Source organism: Dendrobates tinctorius, unplaced genomic scaffold (genome assembly GCF_039654945.1).
Source record: "Dendrobates tinctorius isolate UK_male_01 unplaced genomic scaffold, ASM3965494v1 ptg000107l, whole genome shotgun sequence".
Classification (NCBI taxonomy): domain Eukaryota; kingdom Metazoa; phylum Chordata; class Amphibia; order Anura; family Dendrobatidae; genus Dendrobates; species Dendrobates tinctorius.
In genome coordinates this window covers 21,563,696-21,581,770 of record NW_027361775.1, presented here as the reverse complement: position 1 = coordinate 21,581,770, position 18,075 = coordinate 21,563,696, and the positions used below count along the sequence as shown (strand labels likewise).

At 45.1% G+C, this 18,075-nt stretch overlaps 1 protein-coding gene across 3 annotated transcripts in view; it reads left to right on the top strand.

The window, feature by feature from the left end:
- Positions 1-18,075, top strand: part of EIF4G1 (eukaryotic translation initiation factor 4 gamma 1) — a 139,007-nt gene that overhangs the window by 106,180 nt on the left and 14,752 nt on the right. For 2 of the 3 annotated variants that reach the window (XM_073589230.1, XM_073589229.1), the window contains 9 exons: positions 6,008-6,188; positions 6,559-6,692; positions 6,775-6,894; positions 6,980-7,156; positions 9,332-9,529; positions 11,000-11,146; positions 11,280-11,516; positions 11,758-11,862; positions 13,199-13,453. In XM_073589230.1, the coding sequence (XP_073445331.1) occupies positions 6,008-6,188; positions 6,559-6,692; positions 6,775-6,894; positions 6,980-7,156; positions 9,332-9,529; positions 11,000-11,146; positions 11,280-11,516; positions 11,758-11,862; positions 13,199-13,453 (1,554 nt within the window). Of the gene's footprint in view, positions 1-6,007; positions 6,189-6,540; positions 6,693-6,774; positions 6,895-6,979; positions 7,157-9,331; positions 9,530-10,999; positions 11,147-11,279; positions 11,517-11,757; positions 11,863-13,198; positions 13,454-18,075 lie in introns of all 3 variants that reach the window. The other variant, XM_073589228.1, reaches the window with a different exon arrangement.

The following is an 18,075-nucleotide window of genomic DNA, read 5'->3' as shown; positions in this document are numbered from 1 at the left end:
GCCAGGTGACTATAAGAGCGTTGAGGAAACATTACCTTTGAAAGTAATTTTATTCGGTCGTCCATGACAGCACCACCTGAGAGAGGGGATCCGCCCTTTAGGAACAGGAAACTTACAGATACAAAAGGGTGGCACCTCTCCCACGCATCAGTTGGTTTCCTGTTCCTAGAGGACAGGACTCTCTACAGATCGTCCGTCAGAATCATCATGGAATACCCAGGCCGGCTGACCGACCCAGGTAGCGAGGGGGTCTCCTACCTCGGTCAGTGCGGGGTCCCTGGAAGCGCCACGGTGGGGCCGGGTAGGTCACCACGGCAGTGGACGAAGCAGGTGGAGCAAGGGTCCGGTGGATGCCGTCTCCAGAGCCAGCACCTGGTAGGTATGCCCCGGTGCGCTTCCCCAGGCCCGGTCCTCCGGGTCAGTGCTGTCTCCTGGCCGGGCTCATGGCGGCGGGCGCGGGGGGTGCTGGCACTCCGGGCGGGCCTGCGCGGCTCCTTCGCGCGCGCTCCCGCAGAGCTCTGTGAGCGGCGGAAGTGACGCGGCGGAAGGGGCGGAGCGATGGCGCCGATACCGGAAGTCGGGTGCCGGCGGGTCGCGCGGCGACCCGGCGAAGGCGAGGGGGGCCGGAGCATGGGGGAGGGAACGCAAATGCCGGGGGGTGGTGCTAGGACAGTATGCCTGCTAACCCGGACAGGAGGCCATATAAGGCAGATGGGGACGCCGCTGGGGTGCTTCTGAAGGCCCCAGCAATGGAGACGTCGGAAGCCCCCTTAGTCCAGCAGGACGAGACGCAGGAACACCCGCAGAAACAGGCGAGTGGCCAGCAGAAGAGACAGAAACGAACCAGCGACCAGAGCCGCGAAAGTTCCTCCAGAAAGGACCCCCCTGCCTCCCTCCGTGATCCGGTACCTGCCTCATCTGCATGGGTAAGAGATCTCCGTGAATGTACCCTGATGCAGTGTTCCTTTATGCTTTTTTTCAGGGGAAGAAGGTTACGGGAAAACAGAAACACAGGGAATGTGCCCTCTGTAGTTCCCCCCTTCCAGATGGCCACCCTAAAAAATTATGCCAGCCATGCATACGGCAGACAGTAGGAGTTATTAAGGACAGGGAGTCCAGGGGTAGATTGTCAGGCCCTTATACTCTCCCCCGTTTATGCAGGTAGCGGAAGAGACACCTGACTTCACTTCAAACCTGAGAGACATGATCAGGGCAGAAATGAAAGCTTTACCTCAAAGAGAACCTTCTAGGAGAAGAGAGGCTAGTGGTTCAGGCTCGGAGGCCTCAGTCGCCCCTGGGAAGGGGGACAATTCCTCGGACTCCTCGGCCTCCTCGTCGTCTTTCTCGGATGAAGACTCTAGCCGGTTCTGCTTCCCCTTAGACCAGATGGACAAATTAGTGAAAGCTATACGGTCCACCATGGGGGTAGCGGACAAAAAACAGGAACTCTCAGCACAGGACATTATGTTCGGGGGGTTGGACCCCAAAAAACGTAAAGCCTTTCCATTAAACGAAAAGGTTCAGAGCCTAATTGATAGAGAATGGAAGAGACCGGAAAAAAGGGGCTCCATGCCACCAGCCTTTAAGCGGAGATACCCCTTCGAGGACCCGGTAGTAAATAGATGGGATAAAGCCCCGAAACTAGATGCTGCAGTAGCCAAAGCATCTAAAAAATCCGCCATACCATTTGACGATATGGCCTCCCTGAAAGATCCGTTAGATAAGAAAGCGGATTCTTTCCTTAAAGGGACATGGGAGATGTCAGCAGGCGCGTTAAGACCAGCGGTAGCTGCCACCTGTACAGCCAGATCCATGATGGTCTGGCTAGATCAGCTAGATTCCGAACTAAGAGATGGAGCATCAAGATCATCTATTCGGAAAAATTTACCCATCATTCAGAATGCCGCAGCGTTTTTAGCCAATGCTTCTGCAGACTCTGCAAGAATGGCGGCAAAAGCCGCAGGTCTGTCTAATGCAGCGCGAAGAGCGCTCTGGTTAAAATGCTGGCCAGGAGATATTCAAACCCGGTCCCGTCTCTGTTCCATTCCCTGCGAAGGGGAGTACCTATTCGGTCCCGTCTTGGACGAATTGTTGGAGAAAGCTGGAGATGACAAAAAGAAATTTCCCAGTCTCCCGAACCCCTCGTACAGACGTCCCTTCGCCAGGAAAGGGGTTTTCCGGAGAAGGCCGTCCAGAGATCAGGGCAGATGGGATGATAAAAAAAGGAAAGGTACAGGATTCATGTTTGGGGGAGGGCGCCAGGAAGGTCCAGCTCGGGATACGAAAAAGCCGCCCCAATGACTAGTTGCCCCGGTAGGAGGGAGACTAGCTGCCTTCTACCCATCCTGGTCTCTGATCTCCAATAGCAGCTGGATATTGGGGATAATAGCCGTGGGACTACGACTAGAGTTTTCTAGGGTTCCCCTTGATCAATTTAAAATCACCCCTCTCAGGTCATCTGCGGCAGAACAAGCTGCCCTGGAAGCCGAGGTTCATATCCTGTGCGCTAAGAAAGTCCTGATAGAGGTTCCGGAGGAAGAATGGGGGAAGGGATTCTACTCCCCTCTGTTCCTGGTCCGCAAACCGGACAGCTCCTTTAGGACAATAATTAACCTTAAAGCCCTCAACAAATTTTTGGTCATACGTCCCTTTAAGATGGAAACGATTAAATCTGCAATAAAATTGCTGTTCAAAAATTGCTTCATGGTGGTGTTAGATTTAAAAGACGCATACTACCATATACCCATCCATGCAGGCCATCAGCGGTTCCTCAGAGTGGCGGTTCATTTGGATGGGTCAATTCGACATTTCCAATATGCGGCCCTCCCTTTTGGAGTGGCAGTCGCTCCCCGAGTGTTTACTAAGGTGATAGCGGAGGTCATGGCCCATCTACGTGAATCAAACATTCTGGTGATCCCCTACCTGGACGATTTTCTCATTGTAGGTAAAACGGCAAACCATTGTTTACAACAGCTACAAAAGGCAATGTCTGCCCTAGAACGGTTAGGATGGTTGCTGAACGTCAAAAAGTCCCGGTTGCAGCCAATGAAAGTCCAACAATTTTTGGGCCTAACCCTGGATTCTGAAAAACAGGAATGCCGTCTGCCTCCGGACAAGCTCGTTCGCCTCCATTATCAGATCCTGAACGCCTCCAATAATCCCACCATGTCCCTCAGAAAAGCCATGTCCCTTCTAGGCTCTCTCTCGGCCTGTATCCCGGCAGTCCAGTGGGCCCAGTTTCATGCAAGGAAACTACAGAGCGAGGTCTTATTACATCAAAAAGTCCTTGGAGGTTACTTGGAGGGTCAGCTAACCTTATCCCGTAACACAAGGGAGTCCCTAGAGTGGTGGTTACACAAGGATAACTTATTAAAAGGGGTGCCCTGGGAGTATAACGTAACCCGCATAGTCACCATGGATGCTAGTCCTTACGGTTGGGGAGCTCATATGGGTGAAATTTTAGTCCAGGACCGATGGCAACATCATCAGTTAGGAATGTCATCTAACCTAAAAGAATTAACGGCAGTAGAACAGGCGGCTAAAAAGCTCCTTGTGTATCTACAGGGCCATCATGTACGAGTGTTCTCCGACAATCAGGTCACCGTGGCATACATCAATCACCAAGGCGGGACTCGTTCCAGACCCCTGATGTTGGTAGCAGAACGGTTGTTCCATCTAGCAGAACAATACTTCCTATCTTTAACAGCATTGCATATAAAAGGAAAAGACAACATCACGGCAGACTTTTTAAGCCGCAATCGGCTAAAGCAAGGGGAATGGTCTTTAAACACCTCCATATTCAAACTGATTGTTCAAAAGTGGGGATATCCAGAGGTAGACCTATTCGCCACCAGAGACAACACTCAATTGGAACAATTCTGCTCCCTGAATCCCAGAGAAAATCCTCTGGCGGTAGATGCCTTCCTGATAAACTGGGACTTCAAACTAGCCTACGCCTTCCCTCCCCTATCTCTTCTACCCCTAGTGATGAGGAAAATCAGGAAAGACAGAGCAAGGGTGATAGTTATCGCTCCGTTTTGGCCCAGGAGAGCATGGTTCTCATGCCTCAGGACCATGTCGGTGTCCGATCCTTGGGTTCTGCCGGACATCCCGGATCTCCTGTCCCAGGGCCCAGTCTTCCATCCTCAGGTGGCTGGCCTTCATCTGACGGCGTGGAGTTTGAACGGTCATTATTAGAAGAAAAGGGTTTCTCCACAGACCTAATTAACACCCTTCTTAAAAGTAGGAAAATCATTACCACAAAAATTTATGTCAGGATTTGGAAAAAATTCCTTCAAAACTCAGAAGTAATCGCTGGGGATTCAGCACCTATAATGCAGATATTAGAGTTCCTACAAAAAGGTCTAGACATGGGACTCTCTACCAGTACCCTTAAAGTACAAGTGTCAGCCTTGGGGGCTCTGTTTAGCTGCAACATTGCTGGTAATTATTGGATAAGCAGATTCATTAAGGCAGCAGGTAGATCCAGGCCAATAATGAAGGATAGGTTTATGCCATGGGACTTGAACCTAGTCCTCACTGCTATGACAGAGACTCCATTCAAACCTATCTCGTCGGCTTCCCTAAAAATCCTGTCCCTCAAGGTAGCCTTCCTGGTAGCTCTGACATCAGCTCGCAGAATAAGCGATATTCAGGCCTTATCTAGGTGTCCTCCTTATTTACAGTTTAAAGAGGATAGGGTAATACTCAGACCTGATCCAGCGTACTTGCCAAAGGTAGTTTCTAGTTTCCATAGGACACAGGAGATAGTTCTGCCATCCTTCCTCCCTAATCCAACTAATGAGAAGGAAAGGAAACTACACACCCTGGATGTCAGGAGAGGCCTCATAGAATATCTGTCAGTCACTGATCCCTGGAAGAAAGATAATGCCCTATTTATCTCTCATCAAGGCCCCAGAAAAGGTTGTAGAGCATCAAAAAATACACTAGCCAGATGGATTAGAGAGGCGATTGCAATAGCATACACATCAAAGGGCAGGTCGCCACCCGGAAAGCTGAGGGCGCATTCCACCAGGGCAATGGCAACCTCCTGGGCCGAAAGATCAGAAGTCTCCATCGACCAGATATGTAAGGCGGCTACTTGGTCCTCTCCGAGCACCTTTTATAGTCATTATAGGCTAGACCTAGGTGCTTCCACAGACCTCTCTTTTGGTATAAGGGTGCTGCAGGCTGTAGTCCCTCCCTAAAACTGATATTACTCTCTGTAAATCTCTCAGATGGTGCTGTCATGGACGACCGAATAAAGTCTTAGTTACTCACCGGTTAACGGTATTTTTCGGAGTCCATGACAGCACCCGTATATTCCCTCCCTTATAGTTTAATTGGGGTGTGCACGTCTTTTTTCTTGTATATACCCACTGGTGATAAAAGTTATAATTGTAAAGAATACTGTACATAAATCATGCATTAACCTTGGAAGTCCTCTTGTGCTCTGTAATCCAACTGATGCGTGGGAGAGGTGCCACCCTTTTGTATCTGTAGGTTTCCTGTTCCTAAAGGGCGGATCCCCTCTCTCAGGTGGTGCTGTCATGGACTCCGAAAAATACCGTTAACCGGTGAGTAACTAAGACTTTCCCACCATAGACATTTTACAATACAATGGGTAACTGTCTTAACAGGTTGGTTTGCCACCTACTGCATTCAGGGAATCCTTGGTCCACCACTAATGTGACTGGTAGCGTCAGATCAGAAGTAAAATTGCTGTTGGACATGTGTTTCTCTTTTTATTTACTCACAAACCTTTTATACTCTTCAGCATTGGGCAATTTCAACCATTTAAGTTCCATTAGCAATGGGGAAGGCAGAGACGGTAACAAACCGTCCCTGCCTTTTCTGTGGGGTGTTCTAATGTGGGCTCCACACTCCAACAGCTGGACAATCATATGCAGCTGCACTACAATTCAGTGACTTTTATGAAGGCTAGAATGCAGTCTGGACCTGTTCATGAACAAGGATAAATTGTTTCCTTTCTGTATTTTCCCTTTAGGCAAGTGATGGTACTAATGAAGCTGCAGAGTCAGCATCTAACCCACCTGCAGCCGCTCCTGAAGTTGACCAGACCCCCAGCGTCCCTGTTGAGGAGCAGGACGAAACATGGGAAGAGAAGGAAGACAAGCTGGATGCTGAAAATATAAAGCCTGGAGATCTTAAGTACAAATACAAAGAGGGTAAGGCACATTCCATGTCTTTTCTGGCCATTTAAGAATGATCTGCTTAGTAAATATTGACCGGTTTGTTTAAGATTTAGATTTTTGGTCTCTTTGGTTTTAGTAAATGGTCTGTATTGAATTTGTGATTGTAGTTTTTCTCTTGAAAATTATGTAGACCGATATCTCCTGTCACTGCAATTTATTTTTAATTTTTCAGTGGTTTTCTGTGGCAGAAATAAAACCTCTTTAACATTCCTTAACTTTTTATCATAGGGCTGAAGACTTGACTTAACATGCACACTTTGTCCCTGCCCCTTTCAGATATGATCAGACTTTGTATTATCGGACACCCAGTTACACATTTCACCAGATTTGTCTTTCTCTCCAGAAAATTGGAAACCTCTGAATCCAGAGGAGAAGAAAAGTTATGATCGAGAATTCTTACTTGGTTTTCAGTTTATTGTGGCAAGCATGCAGAAACCGGAGGGTCTCCCTCAAATCACCGATGTAGTGTTAGACAAGGTAGGTCTTTTTTTTTTTTTCTAATTTATTTACCCACCACACCTGTATTTTTAGTTGTTAACCCCAGTTATTTTTCTAACAGGCAAACAAAAATCCCCTTAGGCCCCTAGATCCCGCAAGATTAACTGGTATGAATTGTGGGCCAGACTTTACACCATCATTTGCCAATTTAGGGCGTCCTGCTATGGGAAATCGTGGGCCGGTAAGTTTTAACCCGTCATAAAGTTTATCTTTGGGAAGGGAGTCCTCAAATTGATTTCTTCTTTCTGACACTTTTTTTTTTTCAGCAAGCAAATCTTGGTGGGGCTCGTCGGTCTCAACAGGGACCCCGAAAAGAGCCACGCAAAATCATTGCTGCTGTGTCAATAAATGAAAATGTACAGTTAAATAAGGCTGAGAAGGCCTGGAAACCAATAAACAAGAGAGCCAGCGATGAAGATGATCCAGAAAATATAAAGACCCGGGTAAGTGATGCTTTCACATTTGTACCAATATAGCCATTGTTTAGAAGAAAATAAATATTGTGAATGTTATCGAATTTTCACCCAGTATATCGACAGTATTTTACATCTAAATGGTAGTTATTGCTCTTCAAAGTACAGTATTAAATATTAAAGAACTAAAAATTTTGTACCTTTTAACTTAACCACTTCACTCCCGGAGCTTTTTTCGATTTTTGGTTTCGTTTTTCGCTCCTCTTCTTTCCAGAGCCATAACTTTTTTATTTTTCCGTCAATATGGCCACGTGTGGGCTTATTTTTTGCAAGACGAGTTGTACTTTTAAACGACACCATTGGTTTTACCATGTCGTGTACTCGAAAACGGGGAAAAAAAAATTCCAAGTGCGGTGAAATTGCAAAAAAAAAAGTGCAGTCACAAACTTGTTTTTTGCTTGGCTTTTTTTTGCTAGGTTCACTAGTTGCTAAATCTTACCTGCCATTATGATTCTCCAGGTCATTATGTGTTCATAGACACCAAACATGTCTCTTTTATCTAAGTGATGAAAAAAATTTCCAAAGTTTGCTAAAAAAAAATCGCGCAATTTTGAGACCCCGTAGCGTCTCCATTTTTCGTGATCTCTTGTCGGATGAGGGCTTATTATTTGCATGCTGGGCTGATGTTTTTAATGATACCACTTTTGTGCAGATACGTTCTTTTCATCGCCCGTTATTGCATTTTAATGCAATGTTGCGGCGACCAAAAGTGTAATTCTGGCGTTTTGAATTTTTTTTCCCGCTATTCCGTTTAGTGATCAGGTTAATGCTTTTTTTTTTTTTATTATTGATAGATTTCCCTCTCACTCGACTCTCCCCTCTCCAGTCTATCCTTAATGCAGCAGCCAGGGTTGTCCATCTGGCTAATCGTTACTGAGACGCGCCCGCTCTTCGCCAGTCGTTACACTGGCTGCCAATTCATTACAGGGTACAATTCAAAGTACTTGTTCTCACCCACAAAGCTCTCCACAGTGCGGCACCCCCTTACATCTCCTCCCTCATTTCTGTCTATCGGCCTAACCGACCGCTGCGCTCTGCAAATGACTTTCGACTAACCTCTGCCCTAATCCGTACCTCCCACTCCCGACTCCAAGACTTCTCCCGTGCTGCGCCAATCCTCTGGAATGCTCTACCCCAAGATATTAGGACCATCCACAATTTGCATAGTTTTAGGCGCTCGCTCAAAACACATTTGTTCAGAGCGGCCTATCACATTCAGTAATCAAAGTCATGTTATGTTTGTGTGTAGCCCATTCACTATCTCCATCTAACCCCCACCCCCTGAAGATGGCTGGACCGTCATTGTAAATACATCATTGTAAATACAAACCTGTGCTTTGTATCTCCCCCACCTCATTGTAGATTGTAAGCTCCACGAGCAGGGTCGTCTTATTTCGCTTTAATTATTGTATTGTTAACGTTGTTACTTATGACTGTTGTGTTTGAAACTGTTCAACTGTAAAGCGCTGCGGAATATGTTGGCGCTATATAAATAAAGATTATTATTATTATTATTATTATTTGGCAATTCTGAACGCGGCGATACCTAATGTGTATGTGGGATTTTTTTTTTTATTTTATTTTGATTGGGGCGAAAGGGGGATGATTTGAACTTTTAGGCTTTTTTTTTTATTTTTAAACATTTTTTTTTCTTTTGGCATGCTTCAATAGCCTCCATAGGAGGCTTGAAGCATGCAATACTCGATCGGCTCTGCTACATATGGGCGGCGCTGAAAGCCATCTGCCTGGAACAACCATAGAGGTCTCTGAGACCTCTGGTTGCCCAGGCAACATGACGCCGACCCCTGATCACGTGACGGGGTTTGGCGATGAGCTCATTTCCGGCCCGGCGGCTTGAAATGCTATGTAAATGCCAGCTGTCAGCTTTGACAGTGGGATTTAACTAGTTAATAGGCGCTGGCGGACAGCGATTCCACTCGCGCCTATTGCGGGCACATGTCAGCTGTTCATAACAGCTGACATGTTGCGGTTTTGAGGTGGGCTCACCGCCGGAGCCCACCTCAAAGCGGGGGACCTTACCGATGACGTACTATTCAGTCATCGGTAAGGAAGGGGTTAAATCCAAATTACCACATGGAAGACTAGTTTCTCAACCTTGATTCTCACTGTGTCCTCCCTTTACAGGAGCTGTTCCGCAGAGTACGCAGTATCCTCAACAAACTGACCCCACAGATGTTCCAACAGCTAATGAAGCAAGTCACTGACTTGGCCATAGACACCGAGGATAGACTGAAGGGTGTAATTGACCTAATATTTGAGAAGGCCATCTCTGAGCCAAATTTCTCTGTTGCATATGCCAATATGTGCCGATGCCTTATGGGGGTAAGTCTGCCAGATCTTTAATATTATTCTTTATTAAGTTCATATACCTTGACGTGTACTGCCACGATATATATTCAGTCTAATCTGTGGACAGCCTGGCAGAAGGAGAAGCCAAGCAAAATGATTGATTATATGGGTTTGGGACAGATTCAGTATAACTTGTATTGTATTAATTGAACTCACTGATGTTTGTAACCAGTAGGTGGGCCTAGTGACTGACAGCTATTTCTACAGGCACTGTCACACAGCAAAGACTGTCAATCATGAAGACTGTCGTCCTACTGGACTCCTACATACAAACGGCAGAGATTTCAATCAATAAAATGCAACTGTTACTGAAATTTTTTCCAAAAAAAGTGTACATCAATCTGATTCTTTCCTCCTGCTTGGTAATCTCCTGCCTGCAGGTCAGATGTCATTTTCTTTGGCAGATTTTTTTTAAATACAAAGTAGCTAAAGGCTGTAAGCTTTATTTTGGCAATTTTTATGTTTTTATTCTTTTTGTTTGGTTTCCAAAATACACAGTTGGGCAACCTTTTAAACTTGTTAAAATATGCTAAACACATCTAGAAGCCTTCATACACCTGACTGAGGCCAAGTGTGTCCTTGTGGCCATTGTTGGGCTGACAGGAGTTTGTGCAAAGCCACGCTGCAATAAACAAATTTGCAGTATATATATATATATTGTTTCCCGATGTATTCTTTTCTTGGTTTATACTGTACCATATGTCAGACCCTGAGGGGCTTAGCTTTAATGCATTGCACATCTATTTTATTTAATACTAGCAGGGCTGTGGAGTCGGTAAGGCTGGGTTCACATTGCATTAGGTGCCATCCGTTTAACGCATCCGTTACTAAGCGGCACTAATGCTATGTAACGGATGCGTTAACGCACCTATTGGCATCTATTATGGTAACGCATCCTAACGCATGTCCAAATCGGCATGCGTTAGAGATGATGCGTTACGTTGTGACGTACCTTAGAACTCTGTGTGCTGCGTTTTCGGGTGTGTTGGGTCTAACACACATCGAACGTACACGTTCGCTGTGCATAGACCACTATTGCTAACGCATGCTAATGCAATGCTGCCATGCGTTAGCGCAATCGGTCAAATAAAGACAAAAAGGACATCAGGGTTAGTGCATCCGTTTAACGCATACGTTAAACGGATGGCATTAACGCGATATGAACCTAGCCTAAGCCAAACCTCAGACTCCTCAATTCCATGACTCTGACTCCACAGCCCTGACTACTAGTTTAGGATAATAGATATAAAACTGCTTATTGAAATGGAAGCTGCCGAATAAGTGGCTCATTTCATTTTGGCCTTACTTATTGCACAACTAGTAAGCCTGACTTCTGTCATCATTCATGGTACCATATAAGTCCGTCTTTTCTACTTGGTATTGTCAAGACGTCTTCGGTTTTATCATTTTTTTTCTTTGTAATGTCGTTTTTCCATTTTCCAGCTTAAGGTCCCAACTACAGACAAGCCGGGAGTGACTGTCAATTTCCGCAAGCTGCTACTGAACCGCTGCCAGAAGGAGTTTGAGAAGGACAAGGATGATGATGAGGTGTTTGAAAAGAAACAGAAGGAGCTGGACGCTGCTACTACGGTATTTGTTCAAGCCTGTTTGTTTCACTTTATGCTGTGAGATATTGTTATATTGAGTTTCTCTTTTAAGGTACTGAACAGGCGCCATGGTACATAATGCTAAGCACATTTATTTTTATTTTATTTGTTTCCAGCCAGAAGAAAAGTCACGACTTAATGACGAGCTAGTAGAAGCCAGGGATAGTGCTAGACGCAGATCCCTTGGTAATATTAAATTTATTGGTGAGCTTTTCAAGTTAAAAATGTTAACCGAAGCCATTATGCACGATTGTGTCGTAAAATTACTGAAGAACCATGATGAGGAGTCCTTGGAGTGCCTTTGTCGGCTGTTGTCCACAATTGGGAAGGACTTGGACTTTGAAAGAGCAAAGGTAAGACTATATCCATTGCCTTTATCTGCATCTTATATTTTTATATTTTTTTTAGCATCATTTTGTTCATGTAATTTGTTTTAGTTTTTTATTTTTGCTCTTCAAAGGTGTGAAAAGGAGTGACCTCTGTGGTATAGGTCCTTTTCTTGTTCCCCTGCCAAGATCATTTTAATTTTGTTACATTTCATGTAAATTTACAGTAATTTCTTAGTTCCGATTGTTAACGTGTTTCTTTCAACAGCCTCGCATGGATCAGTATTTTAACCAAGTTGACAAGATAATCAAGGAAAGGAAAACTTCTTCTCGTATCCGGTTTATGCTTCAAGACGTCCTTGATTTAAGACTGGTAAGAGATTATTCTTGTAGGTTAGGTGTGGTACTATATACCTCTCCCCCCCCCCCCCCCCCCTTTCTTGGGCACAGCAAAAAAAAAAGATCATGATGCACAAATTTTCAGTGTTCTTCTCTCTTTTTTTTTTTTTTTTTTTTTTGTAATTTAGAACATAACTACTTCCACCATAACACTGGGTACATATCAGGGGCAGCATGGTTTAAAAATATTCCTTCACAGTGCATATTAACCCCTTATCGACATCAGATGATCAGTCATATGCTGTCTAACTTTGTTGCAGATTTGGGACCTGAGCCAACATCTTTGTCAGCAGATGATGGCTATGGTATTCTGCCTTCATCTGCCTCTAACAGCTGCATGTGGAGTGGAGCTCCATCTGCAGCTGTTAACCTATTAAATGCTGCTCTCAATCTCTTGACAGCAACATTTAGAGTGTGACGGCGGTGGAGTGGTGAGGGGAGAAGGTTGTCATTCTGTTCACCCATCAGTGCCTCTTTGATGCAATCGTGAGGTGCCGATGGGTTGACTTGACAGCCAGGGATCAGCTGAAGACCCCATGCCTGTTATGAATGTACTTCTGTGAATGTCAGATTCTGGCTGGTGTTCATATCCTAGGCGACTGGGACTTTTACTATATACAACAATACTATGAATATGCTGGAAGCCTATTTACGGCCACAATTTTGCTGGCACTCCCAAAAATTAAAGAAAACCTACAAGGAAAGCAAGTTAACGCCACTTTAAATTTAAACAAATCCTTTATTAATACGTAAACAAACATACAACAGGTTAAAAAAAGGGAATTAATGAAGAGTGCTACACTCCCAGGGTATACAAAGCATCCTTTCTAATACAATTGCCCTAATATGGATTTTATATCATACTATAAAGGGATAGTTCATTAATACATTGCCACAGATTGTTTGAGATAATCCGCTTGGTCAGCACAGATTCAAGACTGAGAGTAAAAAGAAAAACGCTGTACGGTCAGTAATAAGAGACCCCACATAGGTAAAAATATAAATGTATTGAGGTCGTATATCCTTATTTTAAGCCTATGTAAAGTGCCTAGTGCATACAGTATAATAATTTAATATCCGCTCAAGTGCATAACCTTAGTGCATACATAACGGGCAGTGTTCAACATCTTAGTCAATGCTTAATTTGAGAATATCCTGATTATCATAAAGCCAGATGTATTTGTGTGTGTATATATATATATAATGTGTGTGTATATATAATAAAATTATAATATTTATATTAAAATGGCCATGTCAGGAGAGGGCTAATAAAATGTATTCTTTGTTTTCTTTTTGATTCCCTTCTCTAGTGCAACTGGATACCTCGTCGTGCAGATCAGGGCCCTAAGACAATAGATCAGATCCATAAAGATGCTGAGATGGAAAAGCAACGCGAACAAGTTAAGGTACAACAGCTAATGTCTAAGCAAGACAAGAGACGGGAGCCACCAGGACGACCTACAGGTGGACGTGGCAGTCAACCAAACGATGAAGGCTGGAATACTGTGCCCATTAGTAAAGGAAGTCGTCCTATTGATACCAGTAGGATCACCAAGATTACAAAAGTGAGAGTCTTTTATAGTGTATGCTACTACTAATGTTATGACATCCGCTTGTGACATCAACCTATTTTGCGTTAGAAAACTTCCGATTTATAAAGTTTTTGATTTTCCCTGGATACCATAACACTTTTTCTTTATCGCTTCATTGGGGGACACAGATTACCATGGGTGTATGCTGCTGCTAGGAGGCTGACACTATGCAAAAAAGGAAAATTAGCTCCTCCCCGGCAGTATACACCCACCGACAGGCACCAAGTACCTCAGTTTGTTCTTAGTGTCTGTAGGAGGCGGACCGGGATCTCCCCAGATCCGCATTTAACGATTCCTTTTTTCCATTTAGGTTTTGTGTGAGTGTATTAATTTTTTCCCATTTATTTTTCAGGTTCAGCTTCTGTAAACCGGGGGTAAATGTTCACCCTGCTTTCCCATATCATGCGGCTGAGCGAGCAATGTGGTGTGACCCACATCGCAACTCTCAGGACCGCAGGCAGGACCTTTTCCCTATCACCCTCGGGTGCTACGTGCTGACGACAGGTGGCTGGTCCTAGCCGATTCCCCTCCTCACCCCTCTCCCATGGCAGGGCTGAGAGGAAGATGGCGGTCACTGGCGGTGACTCTCCCCTGCTGGCAAAAGGTTAGCGCCGTCTTCTGCACTATTCGGACATAGTGCTGGGCAGAGGACCTTCATTCCCAGCGGCCCCCCTTCATCGCGGGCCCCTGCGGTCATCCTCTTCTGGGAGCATGTGGACCTCAGGTAAGCAGCCTAAAGGCTTCCACCAGTCCCGTGCTTGCCCCACATGGAAGTCAGTGGGGTCGGCGTCGCTGATACAATGCCACTCTCCATTTAAATTTCCCGCCCATTTTTTTGGGCAGGCGCGCGCCTCACAGCTTCTCTCCGCACGGGTGCTCGTCATTGAAGCAGCAAACAGTGGGTCCCCATCCTCTTACCTCCCTCATCTCTGTGGCGTCACAGGCAGGACTCCAGGGGCACAAACCGGGTGCTTCTTACTTTCACTTTCCCTCATCTCTGCGGCGTCACGGGCAGGACTCTGGGGGCACAAACCGGGCGCTTCTTACTTTCACTTTCACTTATGTCCTCTTCGCCGGTTCATGCCCCCTACAGTGCGCGCGCTTTGACGCCTTTTATCAGCCTATCGCTGAGCTACTTTCTGTTCGTAGCTCCTCAGTCCTCTCCCTGACCCCGCCCCCCATAGGCTACAGCCAATCTCGCAGCGCTGGCGCCCTGCACCGCCCATCACTAAGGTCCTGCGCCTCTCTGGGACCTCGTGTGCACCACGGATCTCAGCTTGGCTGCTGTGCATCAGATTAACAGAGCTGGTCACGGTAGGCTATTATATTTCTGAGCCCCTATTTCTAGCTCCCTCGGCAGTACTCCCTCACTTCCTGCAGATACTTTCCGCAGTAATACTGCAGTCTTCACATATGCCCAATCCTGCAAGGGCTCCTTATTCTAGACCCACCGCTACCCACTACGCCTGTGCGCGCTGTAAAAAGAAGTGGGCGTCAGGTCAGTCGTCTCCCTTCTGCCTGTCCTGCAGTCCTTCCGCAATGTCTGCCCCACCGGAGCACCCCGAGTCCCGGGATGAGAGCACTTCCCCCTCCCCCAGAGTGGGTCGTTGCAATGTCTGTCGGTCTCTGACCTGACGAAAGTTTCTCAGTTCCTGGTCCAGGTCTTAGAACGATTACCTCAGCTATCGACAGCCACCTTTGCCCCGACCGCCTCTCACGGTGAGTCGTCTGCACCTGACCGCGACCTCCGTAGGGACAGACCGGGTAGGATTTCGAGGAAGCGGGTTCTTTCTAGCTCTTCTTCCAGCTCGCAAGGTCCGTCCGTTCCACCCAGGCTACTTTCATCGTCTCCCTCTTCAGAAGACTACCTTAGGTCAGACAATGATTCCCAATCGGGATCTGACTCAGAGGCGGACAACATGTCTAAAACACAGGACATGGTTGATAGTCTCATATCTGCTATTTTCCAGACGCTCAAAATAAAGGAAGATACGGCACCCCTTCAGGACTGCTCTGTCCCCTTTAAACGAGTGAAACCCCCCCTCGCGAACCTTTCCTAATCAAAAAGATTTTGACACTACTTTAACCAAACACTGGGAACACCCTGAGAAGCGTTTCTCAGGCCGCAGGTAGTTAGACATCCTGTATCCATTTGATGCGGATCTTCTCACAAAATGGACTAAAGCTCCCGAGGTGGACCCACCAGTTTCCAGTCTATCCTCTTAAGCAGGGCTGTGGAGTCGGAGTCGTGGAGTCGGAGTTAGTTTTGGTTGGAGTCGGTAGAAATGTACCGACTCCGACTCCAGCTTTAAAAAAAATGTATTAATATTTCATAATTGAACTTTCATATGAATTTTATAAATGTTACTCAAATATATATGTTCTATCAAACTATGAACAACAGTGATAAGCAGTTCTGCTGGAGATAGAGACATTTCTTACTTCTTGTGTGTCACTGTTCTCCACTGCCCTTATCTAATCTTATACTTGGTTAACCTCATGCTGCCCCAACCCCCCTACTTACAATGTATGAAACTGAAAGTGAAAATGTGTTGCAAATTCTTAGTAGTAAAGCTCCTTCTCTAGACTAGATCATACTAGGTGTGCGTCTTCCAAGCATCTCACAGCTGCCTGCTACTCAGAAGAGGAAGACTGTAAGAAGTATTATCCTTTCAACAAACTTTGCATCAGTTAACTGTGAGTACATGAGGAATAATAACAGTATTACTGACCACTATATCAGTTGTACGACCTGGCAATAATTTTGTACAATTGTTTTTAGGAAAAACAATTGTCATTTGGATTGTGAATGCAGAATTAAAAACCTGAGAATGTCAAAGAAGCATCACATTAAATCAGCTGTATTTGAACATTTCACCATCACTCAAGATAGAAAACATTATGTCTGTCAGTGTATGACAAATGATCCAGACGAAAACAAATGCTCTGAAGCCAAGATGAGTGCATATTCAGGCAAAGATAAAAATGCTCCTACCAGAGCTTCTAATCTAAAGAGACATTTACAGCGCTTTCATCCAGAAGTACTGAAAGCAGTGGATGAGAAAGACTGCATCCAAACCAATGAACCAGTGCCCAGCTCTTCCAGCCAAACAAAGGAGCAGAGAACTTTGCAGCCATCAGTTGCAAGATATTTTGTCAGTGACAAAGTTACTGTGACAATGACAGTAGATACATTATAAAACAGATCATAGAGCTTGTTGTAAAGGATAGTGTGCCTATTTCATTATTTTCACGACCAGCTTTTGTGTGTCTGAATGGGGAAATGGCCCGCAAGCTTGGTGTTTCTCTGGAGAGCGAGAGTATTAGAAAATTAGTAATCGAAGAAGCTTTTAAACAAAAGGAAGAACTTAAAAAAAACTCTCAAGGGACGCTTTCTGTTTCTTAAAATGGATGCCTGCACACGTCACAGAGTGAACTATTTTGCCATCAATGTCCGATTTGTTTGTGACAAAAATGAAAGTTACCAAGACATTGGCAGTAAAAGACACCAAAGCTCATCACACCAGTGAGTTTCTCCAGGTATTGGTGGAAAAGGTTCTGCAAGACTATGAACTTAAAAAAGAGCAAGTTCTTTCTGTCGTAACTGACAATGCTTCAAATATGATAAGTACTATTAAGCTAATGAATGAGAGTAATGATGGTGACCAGCAGCTAGAAGAACATTCTGGGTCCACAGACACAGAAATTTTTGAAATAGAGGAACACAGTATTGTAACTGAGGAGCAAACTGAAGTTGCTTCAGATGAACAGCAACATGATAGTTTAGATGATCTTGTTGAAACTGTGTCAATATGTTCTTTTATTCATCACATGCGCTGTGTTGTGCATACGCTACAGCTGGCTATAAGAGACAGTCTGCAAGAAGGACATGCTGCTGCACTGATTGGCAAGGTGAGAAAATTGGCTACTGTTGCCAGAACCCCTAAAGTTGACTCAATTTTGAAGAGACGTGCTGGAAAAGGGGCAATTATTGATCAAGCCACACGATGGGGCAGTACTTAATGATTCAGCGCTTGGTTGAACTGAAAACCTTTCTTGTAGACATGGCTAACCCTCAACTGACGCTAAATGAAAGTCAGTGGAATCAGGTGACTGAGCTGGAAAAATTGCTAGAGCACCCATTTACAGTGACTAAAAAATTACAAGCAGAGGACTTAACTCCAGGTATTTTCTTAAAGGAGTGGAAGAACCTGATGTTTCGCCTGTCCCAAAGAGGAGGGTTAATTGCAAGTGGCATTGCTACATCAATGAAACGGAGAGAGGAGCTACTATTACAAAATAACATTCTTTTGGCAGCTGTTTATGTAGACCCAATGCATCGGATTCTTCTAGATGATCAACAGCTAAGTAAAGGAAAAGAAGCTCTGTTTGAAATAGCAGTAAGGATGAAAGGGTTGCAGAACAGTCAGGAGGAACAAGAAGAATTTGGTCGTCCTGCCACATCTTCACCCTCATCATCAACTGATGAAGAATTTAATTTCGAAAAATATTTGGATCACAAGGACCGTGCAAAGCGTTCCCGCATAGAAGAAGAGTCATCCCCATCAAGGAACACAGCCAGTACATTTCAGCAG